A 12023-nucleotide genomic window follows, 5' to 3' on the forward strand; every position below is an offset into this window, starting at 1 on the left:
AACGTGCTCCAAGGGTAGAACGAAAGTTGGCACGCTTGATTTTGATGAGACCGTTTGAAAGAGAAATTGCAGTGCGGGGGAAGTCTTATCGTGGAGCTCACACCACATAACGGTGTTTCGAATTTCAATTTAATCAGATACTGAGTGTTAATTCGACGCAAGAGAATTGAGAAGGGCTTCGCATTCTTCCACAAAAATGTTTCGTTCGAAGAAGGACGTCGACCGACACGTGAAAGACATTTTTATTAAGCTCAAAAATTCAGAGGAGGTAAGGTTATTTTTTTAACTAAAAAGTCGTTACTACCAAACACTGCCGGACATTGTCGTGAACTGTGTCTCGTTCAATTGTTCCCTGTGATTTTATGCACCGATTTTATTATTATTCTGAATGAAGCGCGTCGAAATATCAAGACGCATCGCTTTTTATTTAACGTCAAGTATATTTTATAGCGTTGAAGTCCTTGACTAGCCTCTGTAGACAATGCGTATACGTATATGTATAAATATCTATAGGACGATTTAGCGGTTTTTAAAGGGATATAGTACTGTTTATTTACTATTTGACTGTCGATCCACCTCTTTTGGCTATTTGATGCCTGCCTATATCTTAGAACCGCACGGAATATTTTTGTCCGCGTTGCCGGTCGGCCAAAAGTCTCAAGGCGCGGCAATTGTAGTCGTCTTCAAATGATAACTGAAATTTTCGTATTTTTTATTTTTTGCAATTGTTATCATATTACAAACATTATTGTGAATAAAGTTATCTCCAAATTCATTTTTATTTGAAAATTTTTCATTAATTTGATTAATAACGTTACTAAAACAAATACAAAATAATATAAAAAATTGTACCCCTATCGCTACTCAGAACCATCACTTTTATTCTAAATGCGATATAATTCGATCTTATATAAATTTGACTTTACCCTAATTTATAGAAACATCTAAGATGTTACAACATAGCCAAGCTATACTATCAAGTCGGGGATTATGAATCTGCAAAGAAATATGTCTCGAATTATTTGGAGATAAGGGATAAATGTGCTGGAGCTTACAAATTGTTGGGTCAGACCCTCGAAGCTTTAGGACAACAGGAAGCAGCTTTCATGCAATACAAAAAATGTCTTGAATTGGAACCGAAGCAAGATGATCTTGTTTTAAAAGGTGTAATTTTTTGACTCTTGAATCAATTATTTTTACATTGTAAAAACTGTATACTTATCCCTTTATTTTATTGTGTTCTCAGTTTGTGAACTTCTAACTGATGTAAACGTTCAAATCGATGTGAATAGAATTAAGTACTGGGTAGAAAGAGCCGACAAAAAGTTTCCACATCATCCAATAGTTTTTCAATTGAAGGAAAAAATGTTAACTTTAGAAAAACCAAGTGGTAACAACGACGACTTGGAGAAGCTGATTACCTGTAAGTAATACATTTTTATTTTGTTAACATGTTGGGTGTGGCAGCGGTCTTTGGAGACGAGACTAAACTTTCTGTTTGGGTGGTATTAGTCCATAGGGAGTGAAGTTGTATTTTTTGTTTAACCATTGGTCCTTGTGGGCAACAAGTATTTTTGAAAATAATCAATATATTACTAAACTTTGCAAAATGCACCTTTGCATACGACTCCTAGGAAACAAACTAAAATCCTTTGCTCACAAATTATGTCTTTACTCTTTTGTGACTTTAACTAAAACTTTGTATGCTTATGCATTGGCTGAACCCTCTCGCGTTACTTCCTGTTTAATCGGCTCCAGATCCAACGCTTTAAATGCCAATTTATACCAACAATATCATTTTTCTAGCTGAATTGTCGGTACGGCAAACAGACGTGCATCTACAAGTGAAATTGATAAAACACTACCTAGGAAATCACAGGCTCGAAGATGCGTATAATCATGCTGCCAAAATAGAATCAACGCATAGTCATAGGAACAGTGTTGTTTGGTATCAGTTATTAAGCGAATTACTTATGAAGTGTAAACAGAGCAAACAATCAGATTGGACATTTTGGATATTTTACATTAACGTGTTAGAAAGATATGCAGCTCTTTGTTTGAAAGAGCAAGGTAATTTTATCAGGAAAAGTATATCGGATGCTACACAAGCAATATTCAAGTAAGTATTTTTCTACAGTTGAACACACGTATGTAAGCCGCATTATTGAATGAAATAATTTGTGTTGCAGTTTCGACCAATGTTTAACAGAGTTTAAGTCGGCGAGTTTTTCCAATCACCCAGTTTTCATTGAGAATATGTTATTACACATGTGGGGGCAATTACATTTTCATTTGGCTTGTTTATTTTTACGGAAGACCAAGGGAGGAGAGGACAGTTGGTCCGAAGCTGGACGTTTATGCGCACCTCTTTTGTTAACTGCATTACATGTGACACCGATAGATCTCACAGCTGTGTGGACTATGCATTTGAAGGATCGTTTAAAGGATCAAGTGCACGTATGGTACCGAGAAGGATCTTATAGATGCAGTCAAGTAGGGCACATATTACAGGACTTTGCTCGGGACAACACGAAAAAGCTACTGGATAAAATTGACAAGTTTTGCACGAATTTGTGGCGTGAACGGGTTTACCAGAGGATCTTCATTGGTAGACTATATCAGGACGGTAAAACAACATCGTTCTTCGCAAAGAGTTCCCTTCCGAATCCACCGTTGCGTCTGTGTTCGTACAATGAGTTGAAACGATTCGATAAAATCTCGGAGGAAGTTTGGCCAGACTCGCTGCACCATCAAATCTGGCTTGGCTTGAGATCTCGACCCCATTGTTCACAGAATAAAGACAGCGGGCCCCTGCCGAATCAAACGTCTCGCGTGTTCTACGACCTACAGTTTTCTGTCTTCAACCTGAACCAGGCATCGCCAGATAGCTTAAGTCGTTTGGACATCGACGCCTTTTTAAACGCAGCGATCTTCTGTGCCAGCGCTGTAATGGAAGAGCAACAACTAAGCGGTTTTACGAATCCTGAAAAATTACCCACTTTGCCGGCCGACCTCACCAACACTCTTTGCACCTGCGCTCAGGAAAAATGGTGGTCGGCAGCTTACAAAGTATACTCGATTGACAAACAGAAACCGTTGGACGAAGATCTCGGAGACATCAGGTTGGAACTGCAGCGGGGTTTGGAAGCGGTTCGTTGCATCGGGAACCACGGGCTGCATCCTGCTCTTCTGGTTCATTTGGCACGGATATTCCATTACAGAGCGGAGACCTTGAAGGAAGATAATCAAGAGAACAGCGAGATACCGAGCTTGGAGGCTCGCTCGGAGATGTATTGGTCAACTGCGATGCCGCTTTTAGAAAGACTGCAAAACAATCAGGTCCTTCGCGTGACGAACTCGAAGTTCTTCAGTTACCAAGGAAAGGAGATGAACAACGCTGAGCTGGTGAAGGCTTTGGAGGAAGGCAAGCTGCTTCTGGCACAGCGTTTCGTGCGGGACAAACAATTTGAGAAAGCGATCGATGCGTTGCAAGCACTGAAATGTCCGGAGGCCTCGTTCCAGCAGGGCCAAATGTACGAAATGCTCGCGGACGAGATCGTCAGTTCCATGCCGAAAGAGAGCTTGACCTCGGAGATGAGGTCGCAACACATCATTATGCTGTCGAAAGCTAGGGAATGCTTCTATTTAACATTGGATAGATTACGTAGTCCAGGAACGAATCCGAAACATCCTCTAAATTCGGAGCTTTCCACTCACATAGCGGACATAGAGAACAAACTGAAGAGGATCGATCCGGACTTGTCCAGGGGTGATTTGAGTAGAAACGAGTGCGACGGGATGTCGGACGACAGTTATTCCTCTGCGCATAGTGGCGTGGAACAGCAGGCAGGGAATCCAACGCTGCCAACGTTCACAGGGCTCAGCGCGTCTATCAACATGGTCAGCACGCCGCAGAAGAATCATCATCGCACCCCTAAACAGTCTAGCACCCCTTACAGGCCGCAACACCATGATATATTGGATTTATCACGGAATCGTACGGAGGCACGTCCGAGCCCGGAACGTCTCGATGCTCAGATCCGAGCGATCACTCAGATGATCCATACGAAGGACAGCATGATGCAGTCTATAACGGAGCAGAACAAGAGTATACTGGATATCAGCAAGACCATGATGGAGAAGCTTGAGGAGTTGACGAAAGAAGTGGCAGAGCTACGGAAGGATGTTCAGCGGCAGCGCACCACCCAGCCGATGAACTTAAACCCGAATTTAGAGGAGGACTTGTGCGGCTTCAGCGAAGAGGATTTCAACGAACTGAACTATAACGCGAACCCGTCTGGCCCCGTGTCCTCGATATCAGGGAACATGTTCCAGTCGTCGCACAGAAACCCGTACTCTCAATTGATCTACCCATCCGCGGCGGCTACGGCCACCGCTTTCCAGGGCTACTTCCCGGGAGGCATGTCGTTCAGCGACCCGAACGCGGCTTCGTTCTGCACGAACATCTATCCGATGCCGGTGTTGTACCCGAACACCACCAGGTCGAAAATGCCGGAGAACATACTCCCGCAGGGCTTGTTCCCGCCGAGGTTGCCCGCGCAAATGCCGGACCTGATGCCACCGACGAACCAACCACCGATGCAGATCTCGCTCCAGAAGGTCGAGACGCCGAAGTCCGAGACAACGATAAAAGACGCTCCGGTGAACAAAGCTCCGCCGGTTAACGTTGTTATCACCACTTCAGATACTTTGCCGACCACAGTGCCGGTCGTCCAGCCTACACTTAGCGTAACGATTCCTCCGCATTTCAGACAAGGAGGCGTGTCCATGCTGGCCACCGCAGAACAGTCCGTAGCTCCTCATTGTTATCAGATATCCATGCCCTCTCAAGCGACCGTGTTGACTACCGTCAACCTGCCGCCACTGTCGACGACTCTGACCACCACACCGGCCAACATCACCATGCCCACGACGCCGAAGGCCAGCGAGAATGTTAACATCTGTTCGACCGGTTCGCCAAACGTTTCTGATCACGAGCACGAGTCGGAACACGATCCGATACCGGACTTCGTTCCCGTAATACCGCTGCCCGCGGAGGTCAAGGTCACCACTGGAGAAGAGGGCCAAGAAGTGTTATTCTGCGCCAGAGCGAAGCTCTTCCGGTTCGTGGACAACGAGTGGAAGGAACGTGGTATCGGCAACGTTAAGCTGCTCAGGAACGACGAGGGCAAGGTTCGGCTACTGATGCGCAGAGAACAGGTGCTGAAGGTATGCGCTAATCATTATCTGGCGCCCGATATGGAGCTGACGGCGAAAGCCAACAACGAGAAGGCCTGGTTCTGGGTGGCACACGACTTTGCGGATGGAGAGCTGAAAGTGGAGAAGTTCTGCATCCGGTTCAAGACGGTGGACGAAGGTCTGTCCTTCAAGGACAAGTTTGATAAAGCTAAGGCGAGTCTCTCTCAGGCCACCGACAAGTCTGTCGAGAGCAAAACGGCTATTAAAACGAATATTGTGTTGAATAACGTCGAGAAGAAAGAGACTGCGGAACCAAAAGGCGCAACGCTGATCGGCCAGAAGCAGCCAGCGGCTATAGTACCGGCCGCCACATCAACGACAACAGTTGTAGGCGGTTTCTCGTTCACGACAACGCCCATCATTCAGAAAGTAACCACTCCTGTGGAACCAGTGAAGGCTCCCAGCAAGCCCGAAACCAGTCCTTTCGCGGGATTCACGTTCAGTAAACCTGGTACAACTACAGAGCCTACTGCACCAATTCAACCATCTACCTTCTCGTTCGCGAAGGCTGCAACACCTTCTAAATCTGAGACCACAACTGCACCAACTGTTACAGTTGACACTGTTACAACGAGCTCGTCTCAACCAACTCTTAGAAGGCCTCACACGCCTCCAGCATGCATGACCAAGCTGGTAGGCGTAAAAAGTACAGACGCGAAGATAGATCACGAAGACATTCTCTTTGAAGCTAAAGTATCTCTTCAGTATTACAACAATGAGACTAAACATTGGGATCAGAGAGGCACGGGGCAAATGAAGGCTTTATGGAGCACGAAAACCGGCAAGATGCGGTTACTGATGACTGAGGAGAACCGCTCGAAGGTCTGCTATAACTACAGTGTTCGGGCAAAGACACCGTTCACTTGGAAGACCAACAATACCGTCGTCAATTGGACTATTTGCTACGGATCCGAAAAAGCAGCTACGTTCGCGGCCACGTTCAAGACGTCCGCACAAGCTTCTCAGTTCCACAGCATGATCGTGAGCAATCAACAGAAGATGGTTAAGGACAGCATCTCTGCCGAGAGCATGAAGAAGCAAGGGCCGGCTGGAAACGCGACTAGTAAAACTCAGACCCCGTTGTCTGAAATGTTCAAGCCACCAACAGGGTCCTGGGAGTGCAAGGACTGCTACTCGAGGAACGGAGCTTTCAACAGCACATGTCTAGCTTGCAAAGCTCCTCGTCCTTCAGCAACCACCAATCAAACCGCTCCGGCTGCCGCTGCCACGAACCAGGTGTCACTTTCAGAGATGTTTAAGCCACCGACAGGTTCGTGGGAGTGCACGGACTGTTACACGAGGAATGAAGCGTCCAGCAACGAGTGTGTCGCCTGCAAATCCGTCAATCCATCCGCGAGCAAGCAAACCACCCCGACCACGGTCAGCTCCAACCAAACACCGTTGTCAGAAATGTTTAAATTGCCCGCTGGTTCGTGGAAGTGCAAGATCTGCGAGATCGTCAACACGTCTGGGAACAATTATTGCGTTGCCTGTGACACACCGAAGGATCCATCGATCCCTCCGAAACCGAAGACAGATGGTTTCTTGATCAGCACCCCGACCACCACAGCCACGCCCACGTTCACTTTTGGTATCCCGCAGGAGACCAAGAAGGACACGACCGGGTTCAGCTTCCGGTTACCCTCGTCCAACGAGACGACGGACGCGAAGTCCGCAGACTCGGAAGCTAAGATCGACACCTCCAGCGCGAAGTTTGTCTTCGGTATGCCCCAGGCGAGCAGCGCACCTTCCACCAAAGACGCTCCGTTCACGTTCGGCTCGCCTGGGAAGTCTTTCGGCTTCAACTTTGTAGCGAAGTCCCCGTCGAAGGCTGTCGCCGATGGCGAGAACAGTGAGGAAGAGGTCGTCGAAAGCGACGACATCCACTTCTTGCCGATCATCCCGATGCCGGATAAGATCGAGGTGAAGACCGGCGAGGAGGACGAGGAGGTGCTATATTGTCACAGAGCGAAGCTGTTCAGGCACGACAAGTCGGCGAACGAATGGAAAGAGCGAGGTTTAGGGGACATCAAGCTGCTACGACACAAGGAGACCGGTAAACTCAGGCTAGTGATGAGGAGGGAACAGATACTGAAGCTCTGCTTGAACCACTTCGTGCTACCCAGCCTGGAGTTCACGCCGAAGGACGAGAAGACGTGGATGTGGATCGCTGCCGATTACAGTGAAGGGGAGATCGAGCACACGTTGTTCGCTTGCCGCTTCAAAACGTCGGATATCGCGAAGAACTTCAAGAATACAGTCGAGGACGCACTGGCTGGGAAAGATGTTCAGGTGATCGAGGAGAAACCGGAGGCTAGCTCGGATGCGAAAGATAATGGTCAAGAAATAGAGGTCGTCTACGAGATGAAAGTAACGCCTGAAGAAAGAGAAGCTGCGTTGAAGTTGCAGCTCCCAGAGAATTTCTATGGATACAAGCGGAATCCAGACTGTCCTGGGTGTAGGGGTTGCAAGGAACCTCCAGTACCCTTGTTCGAGGCTACGTCTGCTGGGAAAGAATCCTCAAAGACGGCTACTGGAAGCGAAAAGTCTACAACCATCACGGCAGCGACTACTGATTCCAACATCGCAATTCCTCAGACGCCTGTTTCCACGACAGCCACGCCGAATACAACATCGTCCGTTTTCACGGCTGGATTGTACGGTGCAAGTACACCACAGTTCACGATGAATTCAATGCCTCCGTTTGGTAGTAGCAACTTAACCGCGTCCAGCGACAAGAAGACTAGTTTCTCGTTTGGATTGTCTCAGAGTCAAACTAGCGAGACACAGAAACCTGAAGGCGAGAAGCAAAATGTTCTTGGAATTGATAACTTGAACGTCTGCAGTCCAGCTGGCTCCCAGACTACGACCGAAGCGTCGTCTCTATTCTCTGGAGCTGGGAGCACGTCGACTACTGGGTCCATTTTTGGTACACCTAAATCGGACAATATCTTTGGCATGAGCACGGGGAAGAACATGTTCGGAGGATCATCGAAGAAAGAGGCTGGACTTATCAAGCCTAGCACCTTTAACGTTTCCACGGATGGATCGGAGTCGATATTCTCAAACAGTTTCACCTCTCAGTCGAAACCTACCAACGTCTCCGCGACACCTGTATTTGGCGCCACTCCACCGATCTTCGAATCCACGGCCAAAACTGGTTTAGAGATGACCACCAGTACTGCGTCTCCTTTTAGCACGTCCACGACCACCACAACTGTATTCGGATCAACCGCTAAGCCGACCAACTCGGTATTCGCTGTCACGCCCACTCCATTTTCGTTCAACTTGAATTTCGGGTCAACCGAGTCACCGTTTGGAATCTCGAATTCCGCGACCACCAATATCTTCGACACGAAAGCCACAACTTCGGAGAACGAGACACAGAAAGAAGGCGAGATCAGCTTCCAAGCGGCGCCTGAGGTGTCCTTCTCAGACTTAGCCGCGAACGTTCCTCAGCAGGCGTTTAAAAAAGGTACCTTAAGTATTCATGTTAGGTACGGCAGCGTATTTTAGAGTACTTTAAATGTAATACTTCAAAGGGGTATTCTTATTTTCGAGACGAATTTTTTTCAAAAAAACTATTGCACTTTTTGCATCGGGATTTTGCACACATATTTACTGATATTTGAAGAGCACGTGTGATTTTTTTTCAAATGAAAATACCCCTTAAATGAAGGATGATGTTATTTAAGGTGCTCTGTCCAATTGAAAAAAATTATGTTCAACAGAAATTACTTACTTGACTGTATTCACATTTGCAGATCCGAACTTCTCCTTTGCTGGAGCCGGAGCAACTGTCTTTGGTTCCAAATCTGCAAACAGGTCTGAAAATGTGAAAGAAACAAGGAACGAAAAGAAAGCTGAGAATGAGGATGAAGAAGGCGATGAAAATGACAACGAGCAAGAACACGATCCTCATTTTGAGCCTATTGTACCGTTGCCCGATATTATCGAGGTGCGCACCGGAGAAGAAGATGAGGAAAAAGGTACGGTATCTGTGGATCTTCATGGGTTTAGGGCATATGCAAAATTAGTGGTCAAAAGAATCACTGATGACGTTTATATTTATGTTGCAGTATTTTGCGAAAGAGCCAAATTATACAGATATGACAGTACGACACACGAATGGAAAGAAAGAGGTGTTGGAGAGATGAAAATCTTGCACAGTACAGAACACGGGACTTATAGATTATTGTTGCGTAGAGAGCAAGTTCACAAAGTAGTATGTAACCTGTTGCTCACACCGGACGTCCACTTTACTACACTGAAGACGTCGGATCGCGCTTGGGTGTGGGCGGGCATGAATTATGCAGAAGAGCAACCATGTGTAGAACAGTTAGCAGTTAGATTTAAAAATCCAGAACTGGCCTCAAAGTTCAAGGATACCGTCGACAAAATTCAACAAAAGCTAACCGAAACCCGTAAGGATTAAAGACAACATCTGTAGTTCGTAAAGCTTTCCTCGGTTCATGGTTGTTATTGCTTTTGGCTGCATGATACATCCAAATCTGTGTTACTTGTTTTAAAAAGCATATTTTTCGTTAAACTGCGAAGAGAAGTATAGCTTTATTTTCACACGTAGAACGTACTATTGTTTAAGACTATTTTTTTAATGCGCGATTGTTTATTCCTCGATGATTTACAACAATGGAATAGTTAGTTCTTTTTCTTTTTTTTTTTTTAATCGATACCAGGTTTTATGTTTGAGTATTTCCGACGGATGAATTTGATTTTCAAATCGATTGTGATATATGATGGTGATATTTATTCCCATTGCGGAAATGTACAAAATTGTTTTACCAAATCTTTGTTAAGTTCATGCGACTGTTTTCATTTGACAAAAAAAAATGAAGCGTAGACATGTAAAAGTACACCATACGATATTATAAATAAACCTTTTTTATGAAGTCGATTATCATTGTATTAATAAATTCGGTTGTAGCAAAACAAGTTGTAGAAATACGTATTTTATTTGCGGAACGCTCGAATAAAATCTGATTCAATAAAATATTATTTATACATTTTTTTTCTTATTACTTAATATATGTATAAATTCATCGTGACGTTATACCATACACAATCAAATATATCCACGTATATTTCATAAGACGCAAGAATAACACAAAAATAACAAGTAAGCCTTTATCAATGTCTGCTTAACTCCTGCATCTTTATTTCATTTATTCGATTCCATATGTTTGCACGCGTATTTTTAATCTTGTTCCTATGAATTCAGGCGAAAAGGCTGCGGAAGAAGAAGATGAACCAGTAATCGAAGAACCAGATGACGAAGAGAACGAAGAATTGGATGATATAGAGGAAGTGGAGGAGGAGGAAGACGATGAAGACGAAGAAGAAGAGGATGAAGAGCAGGACGTCGAACGTATTTTTATGCGCAGAGCTACCTTGATGAAGTTAAGGAACAAAGATGGTAAATGGAAGCACCTGGCTGGAGGAACTTTATTTATGTCTTATAATCGTAATGATATGATTGGAAGAATAATATTAAGAGCCGACGAGACTGATGAAATTGTCAGCGCTACAATTTTCACTGCAGACACTCAAATAGAGGTAAGGATGTTATTTTATTTCTATAAAGTGGGCCCAAATTCACGGCAGCAATTTTTTCTTTAATAGTACAATTATTCTGTAGCAGGTACATATTATTATTGAGTCTTGTAAATTTTGAAGATTTCTACATGTCATAAATGCATAGTGATGAATTTCCCCAGATAAAACCCTCCTTTGAATTTGGGTCTATTAAACTTTGGTCACGACCTTATCGCTAATGATTTCAACATTTTGATTTTAAGGTACATGACAAAGAATGCACTTGGACGGTCACCGATCCTGCAGGGTCACACAAAAAGTACACTCTAAAAGCAGTGTTTCCATCAGTTCAGGACGCAAAAGAAATGTACAAATCTTTCCAATTCTATTTTTCTGCAATTTTAATTCGGCAAAAAGTAGACAACCATTCAGCAGAGTAAAATTTCCTTGTAAGATTTCTTGTATTAAAGCGTATTGTATCTCTTGTACACGTAAAATACTTGATTTTAGTCTAAATTCGATTTATAAATCTATTAGATTCATTTCAATATCATCGCCGCTATTGCGGGTGTATTTAAGTAATTAATGGCCGTACAAACTATTTAAGAATATGCGAATGGAAAACAAACGAATTTTTTATTAACTCGGAATGTGTTTTACTCTTAAGAATTACGTGATAATAAGTGAAAACATTTGATTAATAAATTAACTTGTGCCAAACGTGCCGGACTTTTATTAGCTTTATAAACACACAGTTTCGATAAGAGACATACCACGACTTTCTGATTTTTAGTTTACTCATGAACATTTTATTTAAGTTCTAAAACGTTAAATAAGTTTTGTTATAACTGTTGAGCGGATTCCGTGTGGGGAAGACATTGAAGAGAAAACATTGGATGCTCAAACAGCTCACCAATACTGAGCGATCTACCTGTGATACAAACCTAGTAATTCATGGATATGTGGAAGACATTTACGTACGATTATATAGTACATTTATTATATACATGACGTCGTCAACGTATAATTACATAGATAATAAGTAATTTTTAAGTTATTATGAGTTTATGTTTTTTGTATTGTTTCATTCCTAATATTCCCGAATAATTGGGAGAAGTATTATATGTGTTACACGAAATAAATTATGTTACAACGAAGAGCAAGAAAATAAAGGACTTTATCTCAGAATGTGTTCACATGCTATTTGTGCC

At 43.8% G+C, this 12023-nt stretch overlaps 1 protein-coding gene across 1 annotated transcript; it reads left to right on the forward strand.

The window, feature by feature from the left end:
• Positions 1-40: 40 nt before the first annotated feature.
• LOC143365561 (E3 SUMO-protein ligase RanBP2) lies at positions 41-12000 on the forward strand. Its single transcript, XM_076805855.1, has 9 exons — positions 41-268; positions 939-1164; positions 1247-1423; positions 1807-2119; positions 2190-8734; positions 9024-9248; positions 9339-9683; positions 10499-10833; positions 11076-12000. Exons 1-9 carry the CDS (start codon positions 197-199, stop codon positions 11250-11252), a joined length of 8415 nt encoding a protein of 2804 aa, XP_076661970.1. The 5' UTR covers positions 41-196; the 3' UTR covers positions 11253-12000.
• Positions 12001-12023: the final 23 nt, after the last annotated feature.

The sequence above is a fragment of the Halictus rubicundus genome, chromosome 2, assembly GCF_050948215.1.
Source record: "Halictus rubicundus isolate RS-2024b chromosome 2, iyHalRubi1_principal, whole genome shotgun sequence".
In the NCBI taxonomy this organism is placed as follows: Eukaryota; Metazoa; Arthropoda; class Insecta; order Hymenoptera; family Halictidae; genus Halictus; species Halictus rubicundus.